The sequence below is a fragment of the Abrus precatorius genome, unplaced genomic scaffold, assembly GCF_003935025.1.
Source record: "Abrus precatorius isolate BTA unplaced genomic scaffold, Abrus_2018 Scaffold2, whole genome shotgun sequence".
Taxonomy (NCBI): Eukaryota; Viridiplantae; Streptophyta; class Magnoliopsida; order Fabales; family Fabaceae; genus Abrus; species Abrus precatorius.
The window spans coordinates 31,579,762-31,595,924 of NW_020874362.1; the positions used below are offsets into that span (position 1 = coordinate 31,579,762).

A 16,163-nucleotide genomic window follows, 5' to 3' on the forward strand; every position below is an offset into this window, starting at 1 on the left:
AATCTTATGACAAGTAAAGGTGATGACTCCTCTTAAGGATAAACATTCCAAAACAGTAACTTAGTATTTAATTAGTACTGCCTTAAAAACATTTATAAACTAAACACGTTTGGTGGAGGATTTCGAATGGAATTGGAGAACAAGCTAAACTCATACCCATCTAACTCTCATTAGTTAATGCAACCTAAAACTAGAAGCCGTGTCCCATTTAAATTTCTCTACTGAAATTTTCTTCGGTGGGTTATAGGGATCAAACAGTGAAAGATGTTGGCTAAACTTGCCAAACATCCCCATTAATGGGTCCCCACCCTATACTGCATGTTTGGTGTAACCGAAGTTGATGTTTCAAGCCACTGACAACTGACACTTTCGATCTCACAAGCACGAATTGAACTCTGACATCAAGATCTAACAGATCATTCTTTAGTGCACTACTCTGCTTTCATCCCCTTAGCAAATGATAACGATAAGATTGCACATTCACACGTGCCATGTCTATTAAGTTTGGTCCTCTCTGCTTGCTGTTTTTATTAATCTTGATTAACCTCTTAATAAAGAAAATTAGAAACTCTGACACAGGGCTATGTATGTAATGGAATAATAAACACTGACTAACTTATAGAAATAACTGAGTAATTCATCTGAGTTGGATGTTAGAAAACACTCTATCCTCAACACATAAAATTTGGCTCAAATATGGTGCACTTCCCCTAAGTTATAAAAATTGTTGTGAAAAGTATCGTGAGATTATAATTATCGATAACTTTTGGGTGTATTTTTACTAGTAAATTTCTAGTTAAATTTAAAAAGAAAAACAGGAAATTAAAATCTTAATTGGGATTAATGATTCTCTTGTTTCTACGATCCATTATTTGTCGATAGGCATCGCCGAACGTAAGAAGCATTATTAGTAACAAAGCGTGGACCCTTCAACAATGAACTATGAGTAATTGAGACGGCAACGTGAAAACAGAGGTATATGGCGCTGATGGAGGTGGTGGTCGATCCGTTGCATTCATGATAATTAAATGATACAGGTAGCAACAATTCAACATTATTTATTTTATAATGCTGAAAGTATAATTTGATTGCAGCCATCACTCATTATTATTCTTGCTTTGATCTACCAATAACCATTCATCACATTTTCCATATTTAAGAAATTAAAGGAAAATTAAAATTACAACAAAAGGGGAAAAATAGACCATCATCTGTGTCACATACTGCAATTGCAGCTACCACACAATCTTCCTTATTTTTCACATTTTGATAAAATTGCACGGAAGATAGATTTTTTTAATATGTATAGAATATATTAAAAATTATAGTAGTTGACATTATTAATACATTGAACTATATAATATATTGTGATTTTTAATTAAATTCTCTGTAAATAAGTTTTTATTAAGTGCCCTGTATTAGAAAAATCATAAAAAAATTACGGGCAAATTTGGGAGAAAATTACAGAAGAGAGATTGTTATTATTGAACAAATTGTGATCACATCTGAACAGAACATACATGTCAAACACTAATAATTGAGTACAAAATTCTCCTGTGTCTTACCTTAGTAAAATCTTGATATTCCTTAACTATTATATCCATAAACCGTAAAATTCTTCCATTGTCTTTAGAATGATCTTCTTCACAAGCTAATCACCAAAAAGCAAGAGTACTCACCAAACCAACCAAAAGTGGCAACAAGAAGGTGGCGAAGTTACGGTGGTGGCGGTGGTTGATGGCAGCACTGAAATTCTCATCGACGGGATACAAGTTCCCCGGAGGCCCCGTTATGTAAATGAACGACGATGGGGGTGGTGGAGGGCAATATTGTGAAGGTGGTTTCTTCGGAGATGGCGGTGGTGGTGACGGCGGTGGAATCGCCGGTGGTGGCGGCGGCGGATAGCTGGTACCACACGGTGTGCACTTTTCATCAGTACCGTTTGTGGCCGTTACCGGAGTCTCGTCACCGTTGACTGAAGCCGTGACATAGATAAGCAAAAGGACCAATTTCAGGAACATTGTTGGAACCTTAATTTGATGCCCTTTGATCAACATCATGGTGCTTGGTTCAGATATAGCTTGTGTGGGTGAATTCTGGTTTGTGTGTGAGAATGAGATTAATGGATTCGGAGAAATGAAGGGTTTCCTACGTTAGGTGCATGGAACTATAAAAAAAATAAGTAATAAATTGGTAAAATACCTTTTGGTGGCTAGTTTTTAAGAGGAAATTCGAGTGAGGATACGAGACTTTGGGGTCTAAGTTACTTGTGAAATAAGGGAACCTCGTTAGCATGTGGCTTGTGCATACTGTGGGCTCCACTGTGTATATACATAATACATCTACATGTCCTCAAATTATCATTCATCTAGGCTACTTCAGTTTTAATTTTGTTATGTTCCCAATTTTAGGGTTGCTAAATTTTATTTATTGTACATTATTATATTGATCATTGATGTAGGGCTCTTGGGATCGCTAAGTTTTGGCACAATTTGAGTTTGGTCTTCGAGCTCGTTGCAATGCTTTTGAGGTCAAATCAAGGCCATCTACGCACGAAAGGTCCACGTTGTAATCAAATTCCCAGTGTCGCTTTTGTTGAAATTAATGCAACTTAAAGCAGACAGCAACGTTTTAGAGCAAAATGCAGCAGTAACATTGTCTTCGCACCAGTGGTTAGGCGTATGTGTGAGGGAATCATATCTTGCAAAGAGGGGAAAGTCGGTGCGCTACTTGGGGAAAACAACTTTTTTTATTTAATTTTGTATAGATGTTATAATTTGTGAGCGTTTAGTTTCCACATGATGAAACCTTATGCATGTTGGCACATGTATGCTTCTGTATTTTGCCAAATCAAAATTTTCAAACTAATTTTCTTATGTAGGTATTTGAAATGAAGGTCTACTATGTGTCATAGTTGGCACTAATACAGTATATAAATAAGGAGAAAAAGAAAAAGGGAGATAATGACTGGGATGAGTTGTTAGCATGTCACAAACACATTCACACGTGTATTGGATTGTATTCTAAAGAATTGACGCGTATGACAGTTGATAATTATAATATTGAAGAAACACGCTTTGAGATGGCTTTGTGTAGTTCTTATCCCCTCTCATCAAAGGGATGAGTTGGTCATCATTTTGGACCATGGTGGGTTTAATTTTGAGTCATCCTCTTGGACTATTGTAGCTTTAATTTTGAGTCATCATCTTGGACTATTGTAGCTTTGTTTTTGAGTCATCAACCTCACACTATACTCACTAATTATTGCATTTCTAAACTCATATCTTCGAGAGAGATCTTGTACATATCACTACTTGTTTAATCCCTTATTGCTTTTCTTCAGGGTCCAGGACAGGTGTGTGATTATACAAATTTTAGTAGCCACAACACTTCGAATGCAAGTTGGACAGCACATTCCCTATTTTTGTGAGGCTTGTTCCTAAAACCCCTTCCCTTCATTATCATTTACAATATGTTGAAATTTATGATAGCATGAAAGTATAACTATATGTAAAGTTATTAAAAACCATTAATTATTTATATATTAAAAAAATCATATTTACTATATGTAAAAACATTTTTCCTCTGTGATTTATTTAGTTGCATCTTCTAAAATATGCCTCTCGTTGTAAAGGAGTTTAATTTTTGATACCATATAGAAAATTATATTTCAATTCTTGTATCTTTCCTCTTAGGATACCCTAACTCTAGTCATTTTTTTCATGTGATGTCAGATTTAGTACATGTATGTTTAAAAATAATAAACGTGAATTTAACGTAAAAAATATAATTAACAACAAAATAAAGATAGGTTCATAATTATTTAAATATGAATTCAAAGACGCACCTACTCCAGTTGAACCATTTCTTGTGCATCTTCTTCAACCTTTTAGGAAATTTTTAAGCAACATGAGCATAGAATTAAGAGTTACAACAGAACCGTGACTACAGAGAAATTATGGAGAGTGCTTCCACTATAGTCTAAGTCAATGAAAATGTGACATTATATATTTTTTCAAAAAAAAATTGACACACGTCTAATTGTGAGTAGTCAAAATCACATAGTTTCGACCACTCAAAAAATTTCTCACGAGTACGGGTCAAAGCACAAAAACTAAGTAGAATAAGAATAATGAACTGAACCTAGAAATAATTTTATTTTAAAATTAGCAATTTTGTAAATTAATGAAGAAAAACTTATTTTTAATTTTATATCATAGGACCCATGTTATTGACTCAGCTTGAACAAACTTTTATAAAAGTTCTTCCCAATAGAAAAAAAAAGTATGAAAAATGATTTTTCTTTTACACAAAAAAGTATCAGTAAAATAACTAAATAAAATTTTTATCACAGATTAAAAATAACTTATATTTTTCTATTTGTATGTTAACATGTCTCATTTAACTTCTCTAAAATTTGAAGAGATAAATTATTTTTTACTTATAAAAAAATCATTTTTTATACTAGCTTGTTTTTTCTTTAAAGATTTTTCCAAAAGTTTAACCTGGTCATAGATAATTTTTAATTGCAATATTAAATCAGATAATTAATGTAATTAATCTTTTAAAAATGATGACAGTTTATATCAGATTCTAAATTATTGATCTGTATACTCTAATTTTTTTCTGAAAGATTATATCCATAATTCATAAATAAATAAAAGATTAAGAACTTGTTTCTTTTTTGTTTTAAATTTTTAAAAACAGAAAACAATAATATATCGAGATAAAAATAAAAAATAAAAATGGCAACAGCATGTGTATGTGGACCGTGTAAGCGTAATAGCCCTGGGCAACGATCTCGCTTTGGGGATAGAACCCATTCACTGCAAAAGTGTAAGCAGAAAACTTGAAGAAGAAAATTGTGGCCTTTTTCCCCCAACTGAAGAGGATAAAAGGTTGGGCTACAACCCAAACACACCCATCCAAGGATAATTGTTTTTTGGGCCTTTCTTTTCCATTCTCAATTTTTTTTTTAAATTAAATTTTATAAAAAGTAATGTAGAAATTACTTTTCTAAAATGATATTTTCAGAATGTAGTAAATTATCTTTCCATAAGTAACACAAAAAAAAATAAGGAGGCGCAAATATAAAAAAAAGGGGTGGGAAAAGCAAATTTATAGCTCTTCTCTTTAATATTTTTTTTTTTGTAAAAGTTATTGAAATCTATTTTTTTCAAAATAATTAATGAAAAATAATAAATAATAATATTTTCAAAATTATGCTTAATCAAAAATAGCCTTATATTATGTCAAATAGTTTTTAACACAAACTATACTTTTTGTTTTCTTTGTCTACCTTCACATTTAATTTTGAAAATTATTCCATTCTTTATTTAAAGATGAAACATATTATATATTTAATTCATTTGAATATAAAAAATTTATTAGTTATAAAATTATATATAAATTACAGAAAATAGCCTTTAGTAGTATAAATATCTAATTTTAAATATTTTATTATTCATCTTAAGATAGCTGATGTAAAATTCTAAACATCTTATTATATATTTTGAAACTTCATCTAAAATTATTTTTATTTTATCGTGTAACTCTCAGAGTTAGTAATAAAACTGTCTATAATATTGAAAATTATAAAAACAAACCATTAAAATATTTATAAATTTAATTAAAATATTTGAAAGTATAAAAACGTTTTACATTGCCATAATGCCATATTATATGAGCAAGGATACTTAACCATTATAATAATTAATTTAAAAATCATATTTATTATATATTATAATAATTAATAATATAAAATTTTTAAATTAATAATGAATCAAAATTAAACTTGAACATATTAATTTATGCTACTCCAAATTTATAATTATATCATATGCATAAAACACTTAATCCTTATATGAAAATTCTGCAAAATGTGTATAGGTATATATAAACAAATGAAGGAGACACAGAAACAAAATTTTTTAATGTCACTGTTTAAAATAGTATACTTTTGATAAATGTTGCCTAACATTACATATACCCTCAATATAATGTGCACTTAAAATATTGTAAAGTGAAGAGTAAAAGATAATTTTAATTTATAAATTAACATTTCATTTAATATAATATCTAATAATAAGTTTCAACTTCAATAACTCCCAACTAAATTCATAAAAAGTTCCAATCGGTTTTAATTTTTACTAATTCTTAATTTTATTAAATTAATCAATTTAATTCTTAAATTTTGAAATCAAACTGGCTTATGAAATATTAAAATCTATAATCAAATTTAAGTAATAATTAATAAAGTTAAGAACTAAATTAGTTTTTCTAAAACATTAAAAACTAATTATTTGATTAAAATAAAAAATTTAATATTTTCGCTTCTAGAGTAAATTACATCCTGCAATTCCTTCTGGACGAGTATCATTTCCAAACCTAAATGATTTTCCTAATACAATTTTTAGACTTCTAATTAAATCTTTTCTTTTCTTTTCCTCTTCCTCTTTACTACAAAAATTACATTAAATAAAAAAAAAAACGCCACACCTGACAACCTTCTTTACTTTTATTCAGAACATTAACTTACCCTTTTAAATTACTCTAAAATATATTATTTAGATAAATAGTTTTGAAAAAAGGCCAGAAAGCCCTTCAATCACAGGGTATGACAACAGTAAATTTGGTGAAGAGCAGGTAAAATTCCTTTAATGCTTGCTCAAATGAGCATAATTTCCATATTACAAAATCATTACACGTTCTCCTCCTCTTCCTCGTCTTGGAAATTTGAAAGCGCTGTTATCTAATACTAACATCAAACCCATAGAAGGAATATGTACAGAATACAAATATTGAAAATTTCTACCAAAATTCATTCTACTATCCTTAAATTTCTTTCGAAATTCCCCTCTTGCAAAAACAGCAGGAACACACCTGTTAATTGCAATAACCCCTCGTTTCATACCCGTTAAGACCAGGTACTTGAAAATGTGACCCCTTATTCTCCATCATGGTTGTGTCAAATCGCATCCTCTTTAGGCACCGTGATTCATCCATCATTGAGGGTACCCCACAGTACATTGAAGGAGATTTGAATCCTTGAGCCATTTCCATGAACATGGCTTGCAACTCTTCTAAGCCGTAATGCTTTTTCTGCAATAGATGCAATATTATTGACAAATGATTAGTGTTTATTCTATTCACCAAACCCTTTCACCATTTGAGTCATCATATTTATTTTTAAAACATTCTATTTCATCATATTCAGACAATTAAACTTTAACATGATTTTTTCTTTCATTCTAATTCATATTATTCATCTTTAATTTTTTATCAATTCAAACCCCTCTCCCCCGAATAAATATTCCTTCAACTACCAAGAAGATCATTCTATTCTACAGGATTGTTATAGACATTTTGCTAAGAACCATTACCTCTCTCCTCACTTGAGCCATAAGGGAAAGCATTTCTTCCAGAAAATCAGAAAAGCCCTGAAAGCAGAGAACACACCCAAGTCCTTTTAAGACCATAACCCAACAAAGGAAAAAAAATACAAAGCAAAACTGAATCTAAATAAAATAAAAACAAACATAAAACTCTAAAGCACTCACCTCGTCTTCTTCCTCTTGAGGATCATACAAGCCCGCATCGTACATGGTTCTTTTCTTATGATCAGACAACACTGCTCCAACAAAACGCAAACAACCAGAGCTCAATAACACCATTCTAAGCAAAAGGGAAAAAACTCATTTTCAAACACACAGATCAAGAACTCAAAGAAGCATACCTGAATAAGCTTCTTGAATTTGCTGGAACTTGTGCTTGGCTTCACCAAGCAAAGAAGGAGTCTTTGCCCACTTATCGGGATGCCATTGCTGCATCGAATTCAACAAAACGCTAACATCAGCATCTCACATTCAAAACCCGAAAAACAAAACACGCTAACTCAAAACGACATTTGCACCTATACAAACATAACATAGAAGGCCAAGCCATTACCTTAGCAAGCTTCCTATAAGCACGCCTTATGTCTTCTATAGAAGAATCCGAACTAACGCCAAGAACGCTGTAGTAAGACGACGAGAACGACCCTTGCGTATAAGGCTTCATTGGCACCATCAAATGGACTTGGTCATGAAAATGGAATGGCTTTTAGCGTTGTTCTTGAGTCACAAACTCATACAATTGGACCCACTGCGAGGGAATATTTAGAAGCTGAAGTGGGTATTTATTAGGAGTAAAAGAGTTAAGAGGCGGTAAGGGAAATGAAAGCTCCAGAAGGTTTTACGAGGCAGAAAATATCTGAGAGAGAGAGGATTGTGGTGGTGGTGACCACGGAACAAGCGAATTCCAAATGCTGGAACTTTCCTGAAGTGTAGATATTTCATCATAATATATACGTGTGGTTTTGGGGGTTAGATATTTTGGTGTGAGACTTCTTCCCCTTCTTACGCGTGGATTGGTTGGTGGGACCAATGTCACTTCCATCTTACGAATCATTGCTTATTCTTTTTCACAAGTAACTTGTAAGTATATATAATATAGATTATTTTAATCTCTAATTTTATTTTTTTTATTCTTTAACTTTGCAAAAAAGTGATTTTTTTACTTTATTTTTATTGTTATTTTACACTAAAAAAGTCGTGTAACTATAAATTCAAAGTAGTGTAAATATGTTATAAAACTAAGGATTAAATTAATAGATATTTATAGTATTAGGAGTTAGGATTAGAATATGATTTGGTCCTTTTTTTAACCCACGATGGGAATGACGACTTTTTTGTTTTTTTGCACTGGATTGGAAAAAAAAAACATTAAAATGTCATTTTATTTTCAGTTGGAAATGATAACCTTCCTTTTTCTAGCAAGGTGGAAAACGACTACATAATTTTGGTCAATAAAGAGAACGATGACTTTTTCTTTTTGGTTAACAAACTATTTAATGCTGAGGCGTGCTAGTGTTGGGCCTGTGAAGTTGGGTAGCGGAACGATTCGTATAGGTTGGGCAGAGAGTGTGAGAATTAGAAAATGGGGAATTGAAGGCCTTTTTGCTGTTCACAAAATCACAATGCCTCGTTGATTTACATAACATAATGCACTAAATGTATATATAATATCCATATCGCACTTGCATCAAAAGTTACTTAGATTTCTCATTAAAATATGTAATTTAGGGAGCAATCTAGGTCATCTCTTACAAGGATGCAAATGCATATTGTTTTAATATCAATTATGCAAAAAAGGTTGTATGTTTGGAAAAGTTTTGTAATTAAACACGAAGAATTAAATTGCAGAGAATGAAACATAAATTATAGTGCAAGTAATCAATCAAGCTAAAATTGTGAATGAAAATCGAGATTCAGAACACACAAACACAAACATAAAGTGACTAAACCGAATTTGCTTAAATCTCTTTTACACAACAAATCAATTAATCAATTGCTTGTTATACGGTCAATAAAGAGAGGCACAATTCAATCGAATTATACTTCCTATACAATCGCAAAGCGCAAGATTAGAAAACAAACTCGGAGCAATCATAAACGCCTTGAACAAATGCGATCTAGACTTTGACAACGTAATTGAGGAAGAAACGTGGAAGAAAATAACTTGAGATTGCAGAATCTTAAACGCCTTTCAATTATAAATGTAGCGGAAGATGAGCTCGAATTGTAAAAAGTGCAAGAGAAGAAGATTGGGTAAAAAAAACGAGAGGTTTATTAGAAGCGGGAAAGTTTACAAAAACTGAAAAACTAAAAAAATGAATTAAAGTTGCTTCCAAATCAACCCGTGACCTCTATAAATACTAGTCCTAAAAGAATAAAAGTAAATGGGCTAGAGCTAGGCCGAAAATAAATACAACAAAACCGCAAAAATAAAAGCAATACAAAATCAAAACAAAAGTCAAATTAAAAGTCTAAACTTCTAAAATTCGTAGAAAATAGCTCCAAACTCTAAACAGCACAATCCATATGTCCAAATTGAACCCCCGTAAGTAAGGAATCCAATGCAAAAAGAATCATCCAAAAAAGATATTTACAGAAAAAGTTATGGCCAAATTAGTGAACAAATGTCAGAATAGCAAAATATGAGTATTTACAAGAAATTCCTAATTAATGTGCAAAATGCAAAAGCACACTAAATGGAAGAAATAAGGGAATGAAAGGATATGTAAAGGATGCAATAAGACTATAAATATGGTAGCAAAATATGAGTCATCAAATACCCCAACACTTAAGCTTTTGCACTCCCAAACAAAAGAAAAGAAAAGGAAAAGAAATGAACACAAAGCAAAACTTTTAATAGATCCCAAAGTGTAAGTAATGTGAGCAAGAAAAAATAAGTCCAGCAATAAAAGTATGTAAGAATCAAAACAATCAAGAATGTGCTCCAAACATTAAAAGTAAATAAAAGTCTCAATCTAATTAAATTATGGATCACAATTGGTAAAATTCTCACAAGGATATGTATCACTCATTCTCTCAAGTGTCTAGGCAAGAAATTTCACTCAAAGCACATCATGAAGGTAAGCATAACCATGGCTTGACGAGCCTCTAATTTCTACCATTTAAAACACATGCACTAAAGATCAATAGGACTTTTATTAAGCTTGTAATGTGGCTAAGGTAAAAGTAAGATAAAAGAAAGTGTACAAAGCTAAAAACCAAAGAGAAAAGAAGAGCAATAGGGAATGGATTAAAAACAAGTAAAAGAAAAATAGCAACACACATCACAACTATTTAAACAGCAACAAACAAGAACAAATGTAAAAGAAAAATAGGACCTTTTTTTTGTTTTTTTTTTCCTTTTTTTCTTTTTTCGCAGTTACTGCACTATTTCTATACAATCCACTTTTCCAATCAACTTATAAAGCATCAAAATCTTCTCAAAATTTTATGAATAAAGCAATATGTACAAAACACCCCCACACTTGTTTTTAACCAATTCCCAATACAATTCCAAAGCTCATCTATTAGCAAAGGTTAGGTGCATCATGGTTTTTCAAGTTACATGGCTTGGAATGAGCTGCAAAATCATCAAGAAAGAGGTCAATAAGGCTCAAAGGGGAAAAACAAATGGAATACATGCAAGGTAAGTCAATTTGGCCAAGTGGCTAAAATCAAAAGAAGGCCTAAATCATATCATAAGTGCATGTGAACAAATAACATAAAAAAGAGTCAAATCAAGTTCTAGAATACTTACCAACATGAGTGAATCACACAAGAAAGAAGATAAGCTCAAATCTCACTAAGGAATACATTTTACCAATCAATGATCCACAACCTAATCATCATGAAAAACTAGCTAACTCAAAATGCAAGAAACACATCTATCAAGTTATGAAACTTCCAACTAAAAATGGCAAATGAAAAGTTGCTCACATAAATGAAATATACAAGCAAGGGAATCCAATGAAAAATATACTAAGGAATACTCCCTCCCCCACACTTAAATCAAACATTGTCCGCAATGTGGAAAAAAGAAATAGAAAAAATAAAACAGCAAGCAATCCAAGAATAAAGTGCAAACTATACATGAAAAAGTAAAGGAAATATAAGGAAAAGAAACAAAAGTCAAAGAAAACAATGCTCCAAACTCCAAGTGCCTATGTAGACACATCCTCCATCAAAGTAGGCTCCACTAAGGATAAATCAACTATGTTCTGAGCTGACTCCACTGGTTTGCTCTCCTGGAATAGTTTCAGCTGATGACCATTGACTTTAAAAGTCCTGCCGGTAGCTTCATCCTGAATCTCAACTGCACCATGGGAAAAAACATGAGTAATCACAAAAGGTCTATCACATCGAGATCGAAGATTACCTGCAATCAATTTCAACCGAGAGTTGAACAATAACACTTTCTGGCCTATAGAGAACACTTTCCTCAGAATATGTGTATCATGAAATCTCCTAACTTTCTCTTTATACAATCTAGAATTCTCATAGGCTTGTAGGCGTATTTCATCAAGCTCCTGAAGTTGAAGCTTCCTTTCAATTCCAGCCTGCTCAAGTGTTAAGTTACAATTCTTCACAGCCCAATATGATCGATGCTCAATTTTCACTGGAAGGTGGCGTGCTTTACCAAACACCACTCGAAATAGAGACATGCCTAATGGTGTCTGATAAGCTGTCCGCTGGGCCCAGAGAGCATCATCCAGAAACTTATTCCAGTCCTTCCTGTTAGGGTGCACTAACTTCTGCAACAGGTGCTTAACTTCCCTGTTGAATATCTCAGCTTGCCCATTAGTTTGGGGATAATATGGTGTAGCAACCCTGTATGTAACTCCATACTTCTGGAACAATGCTGCAATGGTCATGTTACAAAAGTGACTTCCCTGGTCACTGATGACAGCCTTAGGCACACCGAACCTGCAAAATATATGAGTACAGAGAAAATCTGACACAACTTTAGAATCATTAGTTCTGGTGGCCTTTGCTTCCACCCATTTGGACACGTAATTAACAACAAGCAATATCCAGCAGAAACAGAAAAAGGACCCATAAAATCGATGCCCTAAACATCAAAAACTTCACAGAAAATAATGAGCTACTGAGCCATCTCATGTCTCCTAGTGATAGTCCCTCCTGTCTTCTGACATATTTCACAGTTCTCAAAAAATCTGCCTGCATCTCTGAATATGGTGAGCCAATAGAATCTGTTGTCCAATACTCTCCTAGCTGTCCTTTGTGATCCAAAATGGCCTCCTACAGATGTGCCATGACAAAAATGCAGAATGTCCTGAAATTCATGGTTAGGAACACATCGACGAATAACCTGGTCATTACAAAACTTCCACAGATATGGATAATCTAAAACATAATATTTAGCATTACTTTTCAGTTTATCAACCTGGGATCTAGATGCATCAGGAGGTACAACAGAAGTAACCAAATAATTCACAATATCAGCAAATCAGGGTACATAATCTATAGAATTCAGAGCAAATAAATAATCATCAGGAAAACTATCACAAATAGGTAAAGGGTCAACAGTCCCTTCGATACGACTCAAGTGATCAGCAACCTGATTCAACACACCACTCCTGTCTTTTATCTCAATATCAAACTCTTGCAGAAGAAACATCCATATAATCAATCTAGGTTTCACATCCGGCTTCTCCAATAGGAATTTCAGTGCAGCATGATCTGTAAAGACAGTTATTTTGGAGCCAAGCAGATAAGAATGAAATTTATCTAATGCAAATACAATAGCCAACAGCTCCTTCTTAGTGGTGGTATAATTTATCTGAGCTACGTCAAGAGTTCTAGAAGCATAAGCAATAACATGCAGAAATTTACCAACTCTCTGAGATAATACAACACCAAGTGCAATGTCAGAGGCGTCACACGTCAACTCAAAGGGGAGCTCCCAATCTGGTGGCTGCATGATAGGTGCTGTAGTGAGTCTCCTCCTCAACTCCTCAAACACCTTCTTACATGAATCAATGAATAAGAACGGTACGTCTTTTTGCAGAAGACTGGACAGTTGAAGAGCAATGGTGTTGAAATCTTTGATAAATCACCTGTAAAAACCTGCATGTCCAAGGAAAAATGCACCTCCCGCAAAGACACGGGGTAAGACAGCGAGGAGATAACATCAATTTTTGCCTTATCAACCTCTATTCCTCTCTCAGAAATAAGATGTCCTAAAACTACACCTTCCTTTACCATTAAGTGACATTTCTCATAATTAAGCGCAAGGTTAGTTTCAACACATCTTTCTAACACATTGGTCAAGCTATGCAAACAAGAATCAAATGAGGAACCGTAAACAGTAAAATCATCCATAAACACCTTCATGCAATTATCAATTAAATCAGAAAAGACACTCAATATGCACCTATGAAAAGTAGCAAGTGCATTGCATAGGCCGAATGACATCCTTTTACAAGCAAAAGTGCCAAAAGGACAGGTGAAAGTGGTCTTGTGTTGGTCCTCAGAAGTAATATGAATCTGCATGTAACCAGAGAAACCATTCAGAAAGCAATAATGAGATTTACCTACTAACCTCTTAATGACCTGATCGATGAATGGAAGAGGGAAGTGGTCCTTTCTAGTAGCCTGGTTGAGTCGCCTGTAATCAATACACACTCTCCATTTGTTGGCAACTCTAGTGGAAACCATCTCATTCTTCTGGTTCTGCATAATAGTAATCTTATACTTCTTAGGCACCACTTGGACAGATAAAACCCATGTACTGTCAGAAATAGGGTAGATGATCCCAGCAATCAGTAGCTTGGTCACCTCCTTCTTCACTACATCAGGAATGGTAGGATTGAGTCTTCTTTGGGGTTGTCTCACTGGTCTAGACTCATCCTCCAAATGAATCATGTGTATACATATAGCCAGACTGATTCCAAGAATGTCGATCAAGGTCCAGCCAATGGCTTTCCTGTGCACCTTTAGGATTTGCAGCAACTTCTCCTCTTGGTCCTCCAGAAGGCTGCTGGAAATAATCACTAGGAACCTATGCTCTGCATCCAGATAAGCATATTTAAGGTATTTTGGCAGAGGACTCAACTCTAATGAAGGCGGCTGTGGAATAATTGATAATGGAGGTTGTGGGGTTGCAGCAGCTATGAATATCACAGAATCTGGATCTGCACCTGCAATGGAAGCTAAAACAATAAAAGATATCACAATATCAATCTCAGCACAAATGGAACATATGCCACTATCACAGGTGCAGCCTGGTAGAACATCTAAATCTAAATATGAAAACTGAGACAAATCAAAATCTGAATCCATATTTATATCTACAACAATATCAGAATCTATAACACCAATATCAGAATCAAAATCAGAATTTCTATCCACTATATCGACTAGAAAAATAGAATAATAAGAACAATCAGAAATCATCGAATGACTCTCAACTAGATGTCTCATGGCATCAAAGATATTGAAGTGAACTGTGTCATCTCCAAACTCCATAGACAGTGTGCCAATATGAACATCAATCTTGGTCTTCGCAGTCATCAGAAATGGTCTACCTAGAATCAAAGTCGAGTTCTCATCCTGTATTAAGAATGTAAAAATCAGCCGAAAAAATCAATTGGTTAACTTTTACCAACATGTCTTTGAGCACTCCCAAAGGCTAAGCTGTGCTTCGGTTTGCTAACTGAATAATCACGTTGGTTGGTTTCAATTCTCTCAAATGCAACATTTTATATACAGCTGATGGCATGACATTGATAGAAGCTCCCAAATCCAGCAAAGCACTAGCAAAAGAGGACTCTTCAATTGTGCAGGGAATGGAGAATGTTCCTGGATCACCACTTTTCTGTTGAAGACTAGACTGGGACAAGGATGAAACTGTCTAGACTTTCCTCTTCTTCAAATTCCTTTTATAAGTACAAAGCTCCTTCAAGAATTTTGTGTACCGAGGAATCTATTTAATAGCATCCAGCAAGGGAATATTGATCTCCACTTTCTTAAAGGTATCCAGCAACTCTTGATCAATTTCTACTTTCTTTGATGGAGGATCTCTGGATGGAAAAGGAAGGGGAATCTGTTGCTGTTACTGCACAGAATTATCTAGGATTCCTTCTTCACTTCCACTACCTTCACTGGACTTCACACATTTATCTGAAACTATTTTGGCCTGCACTGGACAATTGGTCAGTTCCTTTCCACTTCTCAAAGTAATAGCACTCACGTTACCTTTAGGATTAACTACAGGCTGAGATGGAAGTGCTCCAGATCCTTACTGCTGTAAATTATTCACTGAGGTCGCCAGCTGCCTAATTTGGGTCTGTAAGTCCTGAATAGTGGCTGAAACTGCAGACTTTGAGTGACCATCTGGCTCATCAACTCCTTTAAGGAAGGTCCATTACTGGGCTATGCAAGAGGTTATTGTTGAGCTTGGTTCTGCTGTGCAGACTACTATCTCAAAGAAGGAGGTAAATACTTTGGTTGCTGCTGCACAAGGTGGTGTACTGGCTGGTGGTATGAAGGATGTGCAGGCTACTGTTGCTGATGATAAGTATACTTCTGTTGCTGCTGTGGTGCTGGCCCTGGACCATACCTCAGATTAGGATTATTTTTCCATCCTAGATTATATGTAGGGGAGAAAGGGTTATATTGCTGCTAGTGGCTCTGATAAGAAGGGTGTATGCCCGCTACCAAATGAGAAGATTGCGATGTCTCCTGCAGCTAAGGATAAGAATTTGTATAATGGTCACCTACACAAATACCACACATTTGCTGGATCTG

At 33.9% G+C, this 16,163-nt stretch overlaps 2 protein-coding genes across 2 annotated transcripts; both read right to left on the bottom strand.

The window, feature by feature from the left end:
• Positions 1–348: 348 nt before the first annotated feature.
• Positions 349–8,318, bottom strand: LOC113858231 (chaperone protein DnaJ). The gene is made up of 6 exons (XM_027490759.1): positions 7,948–8,318; positions 7,736–7,823; positions 7,560–7,630; positions 7,383–7,439; positions 6,552–7,101; positions 349–360 (listed from the first exon to the last, which is right to left on the bottom strand). Exons 1-5 carry the CDS (start codon positions 8,065–8,067, stop codon positions 6,886–6,888), a joined length of 552 nt encoding a protein of 183 aa, XP_027346560.1. The 5' UTR covers positions 8,068–8,318; the 3' UTR covers positions 349–360; positions 6,552–6,885.
• On the bottom strand, positions 1,557–2,228 carry LOC113858232 (chitin-binding lectin 1-like). Its single transcript, XM_027490760.1, has one exon. The coding sequence runs from the start codon at positions 2,058–2,060 to the stop codon at positions 1,656–1,658; it is 405 nt and encodes a 134-aa protein (XP_027346561.1). The 5' UTR covers positions 2,061–2,228; the 3' UTR covers positions 1,557–1,655.
• Positions 8,319–16,163: the final 7,845 nt, after the last annotated feature.